General features: G+C 43.5%; 1 protein-coding gene across 4 annotated transcripts in view; it reads left to right on the top strand.

The window, feature by feature from the left end:
* ARHGEF28 (Rho guanine nucleotide exchange factor 28) overlaps positions 1 to 13,878 on the top strand; it is a 297,368-nt gene that overhangs the window by 105,509 nt on the left and 177,981 nt on the right. For 3 of the 4 annotated variants that reach the window (XM_080682721.1, XM_080682719.1, XM_080682718.1), the window contains exons 3-4: positions 3,736 to 3,883; positions 6,295 to 6,588. In XM_080682721.1, coding sequence (XP_080538847.1) covers positions 3,736 to 3,883; positions 6,295 to 6,588 — 442 coding nt within the window. The remainder of the gene's footprint in view (positions 1 to 3,735; positions 3,884 to 6,294; positions 6,589 to 13,878) is intronic. The other variant, XM_080682720.1, reaches the window with a different exon arrangement.

Genomic DNA, 13,878 nt, shown 5'->3' with positions numbered 1-13,878 from the left:
TGCTGCTAGGTCTCTGTATAATATTTTTTTATTTCAGTCAGTATATGTTTAATTTCTAGTTGGTCCTTTTTCATATCCTTGAGGGTCTCGCTAAATTTATTGGCCTTTTCTAGGAAATTCTTGAAAAACCTTATAACCATGGTTTTGAACTCTATATCCAGTTGTTTGCTTTCCTCCATTTCTTTCGTTTGTGATCTGTTTCTTTGTCTCCGCATTTTTGTTGCTTCCCTGAGTTGGTAGAGTAGCTTTGTGTGCTAGGTGTCCTATATGGCCCAGTGGCTCAGCCTCCCCAGTTACCTGAGGTGGACACTCTTGGTGCACCTTTTTGTGGACTGTGTGTACAGCCTTGTTGTAGTTAAGTCTTGATTATTGTTGGTATCACTGGGAGGAATTGACCTCCAGGCCAATTGGCTGTGAGGATCAGCTGTGTCTACGCTGGGAGAACTTTTGTGCTGGAGACAGCCTTATGAGACAAGACTTGCAAAAGCCTCTGTGCTCAGCTTGGATGGGGCAGAGTCTCAGGGCTGAGCAGACAGCCTTGGCTTCCTGTCAGCCCTGCCCTATGAGGCCCCTGGGTCTCAATGTCTCTTGGTTATCGCTGCAAGTACCTCTGAGAGAAAGCCGCCCTCGAGTTTCACCCGCTGCCAGACAGTCCAGTTTCTCCCCCAATGCATCTGGATTCCCAGATTCTCACCCGGAACTGGAGTTCAACGCATTCGGGGGCTTCCGTCTTCCCCCCCCGGCTAGAGAAAGCCAGTGGCACACTCAGCAGTCAGTCCTCTCTGTGCGCACTCGTGCGCGCGCCTCCAGACCTCTGTCTTTCGTGGCTCCCCTGAGTTTCAGTGCGCTTCTCTCTTTTCCCGACAGTCCAGACTCCCACCATATGAGTCTGGGATCCCAGGGTCTTGCCCGGAACTGGGGTTCAGTGCAGTTGGGATTTTCTGTCTCTCTTCTGCTATAGAAAGCTAGCTAGGCACTCAGCCGCCCGTCCTCTCCGCACGCGCGTCTTCATACCTCAGCCTTTTGCAGCTCCTCTGAGTCTCCGTGTGCCCCTCTCTGTCCTTTTAGTTGTAGAATTTCCACTCAGCCAGTTTTCCTGTGGTTCTGGATGATGTCCGTTCTGTTTTTTAGCTGTAGTTTTGAAATCGTTGTACAAGGCAGCAGTTTAGGTGTTCATCTATGCCGCCATCTTTGTTTCTCTTCCTGTTTCTAATTTCTTGGGATATATTCCTAGAAGTGGAATTACTGAGTCAAATGGAAGTTCCATTTTTAGTTTTTTGAGGAAACTCCATACTGTTCTCCACAGTGGCTGCAGCAGTCTGCATTCCCACCAGCAGTGCAGGAGGGTTCCTTTTTCTCCGCATCCTCACCAGCACTTGTCGTTTGTTGATTTGTTGATGATAGCCATCTTGACAGGTGTGAGATGGTACTGCTTTGCTGTTTTGATTTGCATCTCTTGGATGATTAATAACTTTGAGCATGTTTTCATATGTCTCTTGGCCTTCTGTATGTCCTTTTCGAAAAGTGTCTATTTAGGTTCTTTGCCCATTTTTGGATTGGATTGTTTATCTTCCTTTTGTTAAGTTGTATGAGTTCACATTTTCTTTCCTGTCTTCCTCTTTCTCTCTTGACATCTCCTTGCCCTTCCTCCTCTTCCCTCCCCTTCTTCTCTCTCATTGGGTCTCTCTCTGTTGGTATTTGTTTTTTTGTTTTTTTATATCACCACCTTTCCTCCTTCTCTTGTAATTATACCGTGTCTTTCTGATTAGCAAATAATAAACTCCTTTTATGCTGAATATTATTCTTAATGCCAGGACTTCTGGGCAAATTTCTTTAATGGACAGGTGTAGTTTCTGATCTGACTGTTGTTTATCATCTTTTATCAATGTAAAGCATGGTATGGTCTTGAAAGGGCGGCATAACTGAATTGTAAAACTACTGTCTTGGATCACATTGAAAAGGGTTGTAGTTAAGCTCTTTCATAAGTTGCAGTTCTTGTTCACGCAACCAGATAAAATAGTAATATGATCGTTGTTTTGAATAGATATAGACTAGATATCCTTGTGATCAACTTGATCTATTTACACAATATGTTTTCTATTAAAAAAAATCAACAGGTCGGGCCAGATTCTGTCTGTGAGTAATTAACAGTCCCTTTAGCAACCAGGAGCATGACTAAAGCAAGCTGTTCTTCCTTTTTTAGGAAATGGAATTTCATCTAAGTTTCCTCTCTCAGTCATGTCAGACTGTTGTTATTGTTTTTCTTGCTTTTCAGATCCTCTTCCTGAACTTTTTTTGAAGCTATTGTATGGTAGATTTTTCTTGGCATGTTACTTTCTATTGATTATGTTTGTGCGCATGTGTGCGAACTCACATGCAGAGACAGGAACATTCAAAATTGGGAACCAGTGACTTTTTTTTTTTTAGAACTTCACAATTTGTGTTTATACCAATTCAAAAATTAAGATGTTTCATGTGTGGCATGGATTGCAAACTACTAGAAAAACATAGCCTGCTTATTTTTAACATTTTAGAAGAGCTGACCCTGTGGTTAGTGGAAAGAGGAGCTCCATTCTGATTTTGATTTTGATACTGATGGGCCTGACTCTTGAGATCCTAGGGAATAACATGCTAATGTCCATCAAAAGCAAACAGCTGTGAAAGAGACTGCTTTGCCTTTCTCTGTTCCCTTTCCTCGCATCCCAGGGTGAGGTGTGTCCGGAGGTGGGTTTGTTTTTGTTGGGCCAGCACACAGAAGCCCAGATGCTCCTCCACACTGGCCGAGCTCTGGAGGCCTCCAAAGAGGGCAACCCTTCCCACCTCCTGGTCTCCATTTCCCGACCACTCCCACAGGCTGGGCGGAATGCACCCTTTCCCTGGAGGTCCCCTTTGTATTACCCATTTTATGTTTGAGGTGAGGGAGTGTCCGGAATCCTCCAAAGTCCCAAGATCAACTGGCAGGCTCCTCCATCGCTGGTGCTCTCTTGAAAGCACTGCTGATGTAGCCCCCACCCACCAATGGTCCTGTGTTAGAGAGCAGCAGCCTTTGTGCCCACTCCCTCCTTGCGCCTTCCTTCCTCAGAGTGTGCCCTGGTGGCTCAGGGTGGCAACGCCTGTCCTTGGGACCAGGGCTCTGTTCCAACCAGAAGCTCTCAAGAGAAAGTATGAAGCCAGGCCAGATAAGAGAGAGGACTTGGAAATCCCTCAGAGATGACAAATAGCTACTGGAAAAGGCACAGCAAGTGTGGGAGCATGTGGCTGTCTTTATTTGGCAACGTGTGCAAACATTTAAGGTTCTCACAACAGACTCTGATGTATGTAGTCCAGGGTAAGGCCATAGCTAAAGAATAATCATTTTGAATCTTTATGCCAGGGTGGTATCTCAGGTAGAGGAAAAAATGAATACAAGCAATGTTGCTCAGCAGGTAGCAATTCAAACAGAGTAAAAGACAAAGTGCCACGTTTTCACATCCCCTAAATGAAAAAGAAAAAAACTTCACTACACTCTAAACTTCTTCAACTTTCAAACCAGAACAAACCAGCTCTGACACTCATATTTCAATATATCAGAAAGCACCCAAACGTTGCTGTTGAAAAGACGGACTCGTACTATTTGAGCGCTCTCACGAGAAGTGAACGTGACAAACCGCCCTGGGTGGACGCAGGTGCCTTTGTGTGGTTTCTTAGAGCCAGGATGAGGAAGTGTGATGATGCCCCACCTTGTTCGTTTTTCAGGGGCAGATGACGGTCTGTGCGAAGTTTGACAAAAATGTCTATCTTCCTAAAGATGCCGAGTTTTACTTTATTTATAACGGATCTCATCAGAGACACGTGGTGATTGCCGAGCGCACGGAGGACAACATTCTCCAGTCCAGCATTCCAGGTGAGGTGTCTTCTTTACTAAGCAGTCGGGAAATCTGTCTGTGAGCATCGTCCCACCAGGGACAGAGGCTGGGAAGAAAGCCAGGAAGAGAAAGTCAACAGTGCTTCCCAGGGATGAGTGGGTGAGAGTGCGTGTGTCTGTGCGTGTCAGGAAGGGTTAGCTCACGTCCCAGGTTCTTCCAGCTGTGTCTGCAGCTCTCTGAGCAGCCTAGCCTTCCATCATCTCTCAAGGCTGGGTGTGCTTTGGATGCAGTGCAGTGGAGGTGACACTGTATCTCGGGATCACCTCCTGTAGTCCCAGGTCCCATTGCCAGGGATGGCTCAGGCCGACGGACATTGAATCTGCCTTCATTCTCCCTTCCTCATTCCCTGTGGCCAGTACGCTGGCCTAGGGTCTCCCTTCCCCTGCTTGCTCCTTTTGGTGGCTGGGTTCCTTACCTGGCACCCTGTCCATCCAGAAGCTTCCTTGCTGGATCTCAGGCTCCAGAACTTTCTCTTCCCACCACCCAACTGGTCATGTTCTAAAACCTGTAATTCTCCCAGATATCTTCTTCAATCACCATGGTGACAGATGACAAATTACTGTGTCATGTTAATGTGTTATCATGAGCTAATAGCCCCTTTCAAATACAATTGTTTTGTGTTTTCAACTAGGGTGTGGGTTGTACATTGGGACATCAAGCTCTAGCCTAAAGGTGAAATTAGACGTTGCCTGCAGGAAGGGAGGTTTTTGTTGTTTCTGTTTGTCATTGGTAAGTTTTATTTAACTTTGGGTCTTTGAGTTACTCTTAAATCGTATCATATAGGGAACTGTGAAACATCACGTTTTCTTATAGGTAAGATTGGCCTCATTTTAGAGAAAAAATGTGCTTCTGCAGTATGTCTGTTACTTGCCAAAAGAAGGTAGACAGTAAACAGGTGAATGCAGGCGTAGTGAAAACTGTAGAGATGTACAAAGACCTTTCAGCTACCTGGGCTTGAATCCATCTGTTGTTCTGTGGGCACTTTTAAGTATTTCTTTCTCTGGCTCAACAACTCCCATCTTTACAATAAAAAAAAGTCACATCTCATTAATGGTAGTCGCTCTGACTGCGAGTCTCTCTTGCCTTTTTCCTTTTGCTTTGTCTTTCCTGCCTTGAGCTTCCCCCTCTTTTCTTGGTTTACTTTTGGATGAAGACTTTCATAGAGAAAGAATAAAAATAACTAAAGTGCCACTTCTAATCTCAACACTTTTGTTTTATCTTTTTCTTTACTTACGCATGAAAGGGCGAACCTCCTTCCCACTCCTTGCGTGTTAAAGAAAATCCTTTTTATTATAGTGTGGCCTGCTTAGAAGTGAGGGTTTTTACCTTCATTAGGTGACAGTGCCTGTCTCTGAACCTTAAATTTCCCTGGGTAACCGTTCAGAAGTATGTAGGACAGGTTTCTGTGTGACATATTGGATATGCGTGGGCTGGGGAGGGGGCTGCATTCTGTGCTGGCACATTAGACCATTTAAAAAAGTCAATGTGAAAATGGCAGTAGTTCTTGCTTACTAACCTGGGATGCTCTTGTTCCTTGAGGCCTGGGTGCATCGCATTTGGGGAATGGCTTTGGAGAGTAAGGCAGAGCAGAAATGGCCTGCGTGCATTAGCCATATGCTTGGGGACCAGTGGTGACTGAATGTTAACCTTCTGTCCAGCTATGATTACCATAATTACAGAGATTTGGTGGTACTAATTCCTGGAAATTCTGCCAAGGGTAGCATAAAAACAGAAGTCCACCAACCTTGGCAAGATGAAAGAAGAGACATGTAAGGAGGAACAGACAGCAGGATTAGGTGACCACCTACAATAGGAGTGTTAAGAACACCCGCAAGACAGAGAGGCCATTGTGAGAAGTGGGGGTGGGGGTGGGCACTGAACAGTATATATAAATGTTTCTCTTGAGTCGTCATTACCCATCCCAACTCATATTCAGTGGAGCTCTGTGGAATGAGGGTGAACTTGGGTCATCATGTTGTGCTATTTCATAAAACTGTCATCTAAATAAGTACATAAAAATGTGTGACTCAGGAGGAAACAGGAGAGCAGAAAAGGGCAGAGACCTTTAAGATGACAAACTTGAATTCAGGGGGTGGGGTAGATGGAAAAGGCTAAGATATGCCAAATAACAGTGTCTGGTAATCTTCAGAGAATATATGCTGAAATGCTCAGAGTTCATAAAGGTTGGCTTTAAATTAGGCGTCACTGGAAGAAGATGGAGTTGGCTTTAATTTGGCCCTACAGGCTCGGCAACATTTAAAGATAACTGGCTGCGTTTCTTTTCTGCCTTCATCTCCTGGAGCATGTGGTCTGTGTAGGTAGTGCGGTGAGGCAGGTGACAGCATCTCGCATAGACTCCGGGTGAACTGTTCACTGTCTTGTCATCCAGGCCACGGGCTTCAGGAGACGGTGACAGTGTCTGTGTGCCTCTGCTCAGAAGGTTACTCCCCGGTGACCATGGGCTCCGGTTCCGTGACCTACGTGGACAACATGGCCTGCAGGCTGGCCCGCCTGCTGGTCACCCAGGCCGATCGCCTCACTGCCAGTAGCCATCAGACCTTGCTGACCCCGTTTGCCCTGACGGTGGGAGCGCTGCCTGCTTTGGATGAGGAACTCGTGCAGGCACTGACCCATCTGGAGTTGCCTCTTGGGTGGACTGTCTTGGGACATTCTTCACTTAAAGGTGAGTCTTCACCAGAAAATGTGCATGTCTCCTCTCTGTGTCAAGTTCAGAATATGTCTTACAATTTACTGTCTGTTTTCCCACCCATTTGTGACCCAAACCTCCGATCTGATGGCTGGTTTTCCTGAGGTCCTGAACCACTCATCTCTGGGCTGGTTGATGCTACTCTGTTCCAGGAGGTGGAGAGCTTTCCCTCAGGAGGAAAGGGCTGTTCTTTGTGGAAGGCTTGTGAATCAGCTGCTCTGGGCTGTGGCTCTACTTCTCTCAGCACGTTTGCTGGGAGAAGGGGATATTACTGCCTGTGTCCAAGTAGGTGGAGTCATGGGCAATGAAAAGCATGCAGCCAACTCTGTGGGACGTTTAGACGAAATGTGGCCATGAAGGAAATGTAACCATTGTGTTGACATCTTTAAAAAATGTCAGTGTCACTGCAAGCATTTACTGAACTCTGAGCATTTCAGTATATATTTATACTAACTTCTGGAATTACCTCTGGATGCCTCCTATTTACAAAAAGACTGAATAAACTGTAAACACCAACCATTTGGAATGTGTGTGAACAGAGATGATGTTGTACATAAGCCCATACTAGGCATGAGGCTAAACTGTTCAATAGATGCTTCTTATGTGATACAAATGACATAATTTTGTTGGAACTACAGAGATGTTGCTCTGTATTTTTTTGAACATGACATATACTATTGCTCCTTTCCTGTATTCTTCCCATGACTTTAGTTTTGTGGTTGGATAATGCTATTTTCAAGAGTTTTTGCTTCCTGATAAAATCTGGAAATGGATTGAGAATGACAGACTGTTACAGGTTGATTAAAATTTGATCATGAATAACATTAAATGCACTACTGTAGGTAAAGAAGTATAATTTTTGTAAGCAGAATTATATGGCCATAGCTACAATCAAAGAGGATCTCTGTTTTTGTTAATTAGGGTTATACTAAAACTCTCCTGGACACTTAAGAATGTTTCTTATTTCTTAAGACCTCAAATGAGAGAAGTCACAAACCCAATTCAGCGTTAAGCATGTCTGACTCCTGTGTGCTGCACAGTATGATAGCTGATTGATAGGTGTGCAGGGGTGGGCTCCCTGAGGGAGTGGGTGGTACCTGTTCTTATAATCGTTATCCTCAAGGACCTAGAAAAGGGCTTGGAAGATAACAGGTGCTCAAGAAGTATTTGTTGAATGAATGAAGGTTGTATCCTTAGACCTTCAAGGAATTGCACAACCTATATATCACTGTTTTAATTCTCCTATATACATATATAGGAGGAAAAAAATGTTTCCTGGATAAGAAAATTTATTAATATTTATACATACATATGTATATTCATATAAGTATATTCATATATGTGCATTCATATGTAAATTCATTATATATACACTGAGTGGCCAGATTATTATTATCTCTGAATTCATAATAATCTGGCCACTCAGTGTTTGTGTGTGTGTGTGTGTGTGTGTGTGTGTATATATCTTAGAGGCCTGGTGCATGAATTCGTGCATGGGTGGGGTCCGGTCAGCCTGGCCATTTGGAGGGGACATGGGCAGTTGGCTGGCCTGCCTGCTGGTCGAACTCCTGGTCGAGGGGACAATTTGCATATTAGCCTTTTATTATATAGGATATACACTGAGTGGCCAGATTATTATGTGTTCAGAGATCATAATAATCTGGCCACTCAGTGTACAGGGTGTCCCAAAAATGTATACACACTTTGAATGAATATAAAGTCAGGGTTTAGTAACATACAGTTCATTTCAAAATTTAAAGGAATCTACAGAAATGAATAATTTTTTTTTTGTCAATGCCTGTTTTCAAGCTGATGACTGAACTGGTCCAGGCACTGCTGATAATGCAAAGCAGTGGAATCGCAAACATCAAGAATCATTCATTCGGTATTTGTGTGCCCTCAATTCGTCCACTGTTGCCAGTTTTGTGCAGTAAACTTTGTCTTTCATGTATCCCCATAAAAAAACCTCTAGTGGCACTTTAGGATAAATTTTCTTTGTTCAAAACTTAGTCTGGCTTCACCCATTATTTCAAATCAGTTAAACCTGAAAAGGAGTAAAAATTAAGTGACTTATCAGCTGTTAAAGGGTGTATACATTTTTGGAAACTGTGTGTATGTGTATAAATTCATATTATATATATGTTTTTTGGCTAAGGATCTTCATTTTCTTAAGTTTCATGGCTTTTAAAGAAATCCTAACAATAACATTTGAGGGTGTTTTATTATTTGGAAGGCAGATGATTTTTGACAAAGACCTAAAGTTTTCATAATTTCTCACTGGTTGCTGTACGCAAGGCCATAGTAAAGATCCTCAAAACTCACAGAGGCAGATGTGGGGCAGTCCCAGGGCTCCTTCCCTTGCCAGCAACTCCCTCAGCAGAGCAGCGTGGAGTCTGCATTGGTTCAATATGTGCCTCTGGCAGACTTTTAAAAGTATGGAATATATAAATGTGCATGAATAGCTAAAACTAAGAGTCTCCAAAATGGGATTTATGTTACCCACATGCTATATTTATTTTTTCATCCCCAAATCTATATATATAAAAGCCTAAGCAACCGAATAACTGAACAACCGGTCGACCCATTGCTATGACATGCACTGACCACCAGGGGGCAGACGCTCAATGCAGGAGCTGCCCACCCCCCCCCCCCCCCCACCGGTGGGGTGGTCAGTGCGCTCCCCCAGCGGGAGTGCTGCTCAGCTGACCCACCCATCCTGGAGGCCCACCAGCCGGGCGGCAGCCACTCACTCCCTCAGTAGTCCTGTAGTTCCAATCTCCAGAGAATGGGCCAGGCTCTGATGGACCGGCACCACCGGCACAATCCGGACAGCTCTGCAGGCCTCCTGGAAGTTGGCCTCAGGCACTGTGGTCGCTTCCCCTCCCTAGATGCTCTGCCAGGAAGAAACAATATGAAAGCGGCTGCCAGGTGGCTCTTGACAACGGGCGCGAAAATCAGCGGGACAGTTCCTGATTCTGGGCCGGCAAGGGTGTCCTACTGCCCGCCCAGAGGGCCGATCATGTCCTGGGCACCCTCCTCACCTCAGGACGGGCGCCAGATGCAGGGCTCATTGCTGGCGAATGCCGCTATGGCAGTGCGAACATCTCCCAATCAGGACTGACTGGGCGTGAGCCTGCGGCAAGCGCAGTGAGGCCAGGATGAGCAGGAGCAGCAGGCAGCATTGGATTGCCAGTTTCAGCCCAATCCCCACAGGCCACACTGAGGGACCCCACCTGTGTATGAATTCGTGCACTGGGCCTCTAGTTTAGAAATAAATTAAGATTTTCTATCTTTAATTTGTGAATTGACAATAGCACATGCATGCAATTTTCTGAGCAGGGCTGTTGAAGGCAGGACACAGTGAACATCACTCATTCATAGAGTTGCCAGGAGTTGGAGCTGACTCAACAGCATGTTATGTACACAGTCTGTGTTGGAAGTGCATGTTCAGTCATTTTTGCTGACGGAGACACTGGGCTACCCCCAGGTAGCTAAGGGTCATCTTATTACCATTTTCATTGCTGTTAGGATATGTATTCTTGTTTTCCAAGCCTCCATCTATCATGCCCTTTAGATTATCTATATCTTTATAACAGGCTGACTTATGCCACCAACAGGTCCTTCCTGACCTTTGTCATACTTATATAGAAATATGCATTTTTATGAGAGGAAAACTGAAGCAGTTCCTTTTTGTGGTGAGACATTGTATTCTATGGGAGAACAACTCAGGTATCACAGCCATTAGAATAGCTGCTCTGGGGCCAGGTTCAAATCCTGACGCTGCTACTTCCTGGCTGTGAGATCTCCTGGACAAGTTATTTTAGTTCCGATGCCACCAAGTTATACTTTCTAAAACGAGGCACATAGTACCCACTTCATTGGTTTACTGTGATGGTTGAATTAGATAATTCGAATTAGTGGTATAGCTATATGGTGAAGCCTCTAGAACTGTGTCTGAATATCCTAAGGTCTCAGTCTAAGTTGACTTTTGTGCATGTATATGAATGGATTTCCATATATAGAGAATATATTGTATGTACATAAGCGGAAAGCAAATTGCAGTTGGTCTGGACAAATGAAGCTACAGGTGCAGGGGAAAATCCTGGTCTTGTAAACAATTCCTTGAAGATTTCTAAGAACTCTTTTAGACTTTCTATTAGAACAGTTTATAGTACAGGTAACATGCCTGCAGCCTAGACTTGTAATGAAACTTCTCTACACCATCAGTGTTAAGGGACAGGGTTAATATTTCTTTTTCTTTTTGCTCCTCTGAATGGATGAATTCCACTACCCTATCTTCAATTTCACTGATTCTTTCTTCCATTAAGCTATTCTGCTGTTGAACCCTTCTATTGTATTTTTCTTTCCAGTGATTACATTCTCCAGCGCTGTGATTTATTTGGTGCTTTTTAATATTTTCTATCTCTTTGTTGAAATACTTTGTTTATATATTGCTCTCCTGACCTTGGTGAGCATTTTTATGACCATGATTTTGAACTTCCTATCAGATAAATTACTTATCTTTATTTTATTAAAATCAGTTTCTGGAGATTTACCTGTTTATTTGCAACATATTCTCCTGTTTCTTTCTTTTCCTTGACTTTCTATTGGTTTTATCTATTGGCATTAGATAAAAGAGACACCTCTCCCAGTCTTGACAGACTAGTCTTGTGTGGGAGATGAACTTCATCAATCAGCCCAGCACAAGCTTCTGGTTGCTTTTAAACATTTGTCATTGTTCAAGTTGCTGTCTTTGTCCTTAGTGGCCCCAGTACTTGGGGCTGTACGAGACCATCAGTGCCCTGAAGGGGGGGATGATTTCAGTCTACACCTAGATTTGGGCTGATAGAAGGCAGAAACGGGGAAAGCATGCAGTCAAATCTTTTCCAGGGAACAACTAGGAGCTAGGTTTTTATTTGCTCGCTCCTTCTATGCTGAAATTTAGTGGGATAGTTGTAGCGAATGATCATGTGCACACCCTTTAGCTGCCGCTTTATTCACTACAGTCCTTGAGAAGGCAAGCCCCATTGGCTATCAGAGCTGGGTGATCCAGGAACCTGTCCCTTGGGTGGCACCAGACATGTGTTCAAGATCCTTCCAGAGAGAGGCTGGTGATTTTTTTTTTTATTGTTTAAAGTATTACATATATTAGTACATATGTCTCCTTTTTTTCCCTTCATTGACCATCCCCCAGCCTCCCCTAGCCCCTGTCTCATGCCCTCATCCCACCCCACCCCCAGTGTCTTGTGTCCATTGGTGTGCTTATATGCATGCATACAAGTCCTTTCGTTGATCTATTTCCCTCCTTCCCCAACACTCCCCAGCCTTCCCGCTGTAATTTGACAGTCTGTTCGGTGCTTTACTGGCTCTGTATCTATCTTTTTATTCATCAGGTTTTAATGTTCTTTATTTTCCATAAATGAGTGAGATCATGTGGTATTTTCCTTTCATTGCCTGGCTTATTTCATTTAACATAATGCTCTCCAGGTCCATCCATGCTGTTGCAAATGATAAGAATTCCTTCTTTTTTATAGCAGTGTAGTATTCCATTGTGTAGATGTACCACAGTTTTCTAATCCACTCATCTGCTAATGGGCATTTAAGCTGTTTCCAAATCTTAGCTATGGTGAATTGTGCCACTATGAACATAGGGGTGCATATATCCTTTCTGATTGGTGTTTTTAGTTTCTTGGGATATAATCCTAGAAGTGGGATCACTGGGTCAAATGGGAGCTCCATTTTTAGTTTTTTGAGGAAACTCCATACTGTTCTCCACAGTGGCTGCACCAGTCTGCATTCCCACCAGCAGTGAAGGAGGGTTCCTTTTTCTCCGCATCCTCGCCAGCACTTGTTGTTTGTTGATTTGTTGATGGTTGCCATTCTGACATGTGTGCGATGGTACCACATTGTTGTTTCGATTTGCATCTCTTGGATAATTAGTGACTTTGAGCATGTTTTCATATGTCTCTTGGCCTTCCTTCTGTCTTCTTTAGAAAAGATTCTATTTAGGTCCGTTGCCCATTTTTTTATTGGATCATTTATCTTCCTTTTATTAAGTTGTATAAGTTCCCTGTAGATGTTGGAGATTAAACCTTTATCAGTGATAACATTTACAAATATGTTCTCCCATACAGTGGGCTTTCTTGTTGTTTTGTTGATAGTTTCGTTTGCTGTGCAAAATCTTTTTATTTTGATGTAGTCCCATTTGTTTATTTTCTCTTTAGCTTCCATTGCCCTAGGAGCAGTATCAGTGAAGAAATTGCTTTGGCATATGTCTGAAATTTCTCTGCCTGTGGATTCCTCTAGTATTTTATGCTTTCCCGTCTTATGTTTAAGTCCTGTATCCATTTTGAGTTAATTTTTGTGTATGGTATAAGTTGGTGGTCTAGTTTCATTTTTTTTTGCATGTATCTGTCCAATTTTCCCAACACCATTTATTGAAGAGACTGTCTTAACTCCATTGTATGTTCATGCCTCCTTTGTCAAATATTAATTGAGCATAGTGGTTTGGGTCGATATCTGGATTCTCTATTCTATTCCATTGGTCTATATGTCTGTTCTTGTGCTAGTACCAGGTTGTTTTGAGAACAGTGGCTTTGTAGTACAGCTTGAAATATGGTATTGAGATCCCACCTACTTTGTTCTTCTTTCTCAGGATTGCTGTGGCTATTCGGGGTCTTTTTTTATTCCAGATGAATTTTTGGAGAGTTCTTTTTAGGTCTGTGAAATATGCTGTTGGTATTTTAATGGGGAGTGCATTGAATCTATATATTGCTTTGGGTAGTATGGACATTTTAATGATGTTGATTCTACCAATCCATGAACATGGTATGTTCTTCCATCTATTTACGTCTTCCTCTATCTCTTTTTTCAGTGTCGTGTAGTTTTCCGCATATAGGTCTTTTACCTCCTTAGTTAAGTTTATTCCTAGGTATCTTAATTTTTTTGGTGCGATGGTAAATGGGATTGCGGAGGAGATCCAAGATGGCGGCGTAGGTAAACACCTAAACTGCTGCCTCGCACAACAATTTCAAAACTACAACTAAAAGACAAAACATCTATCACCCAGAACCACGGGAAAGCTGGCTGAGTGGAAGTTCTACAACTAGAAGGAAAGAGCAAACAGCATTGAGGGGTGCACAAGTGCTGAAAAGCTGAGGTACGGAGACGCGCGAATCGGGCTGGCGACGGGTGACTGGGAGCGCTGCTGTTTTCAACCCGAAGGGAGATAAGCTCCCGATTACTCTGAACTCCAGTTTCTGGGGA

Source organism: Plecotus auritus (assembly GCF_963455305.1).
Source record: "Plecotus auritus genome assembly, chromosome: 7".
NCBI classification, from domain to species: Eukaryota; Metazoa; Chordata; class Mammalia; order Chiroptera; family Vespertilionidae; genus Plecotus; species Plecotus auritus.
This window is presented reverse-complemented; position numbering and strand designations above follow the sequence as displayed.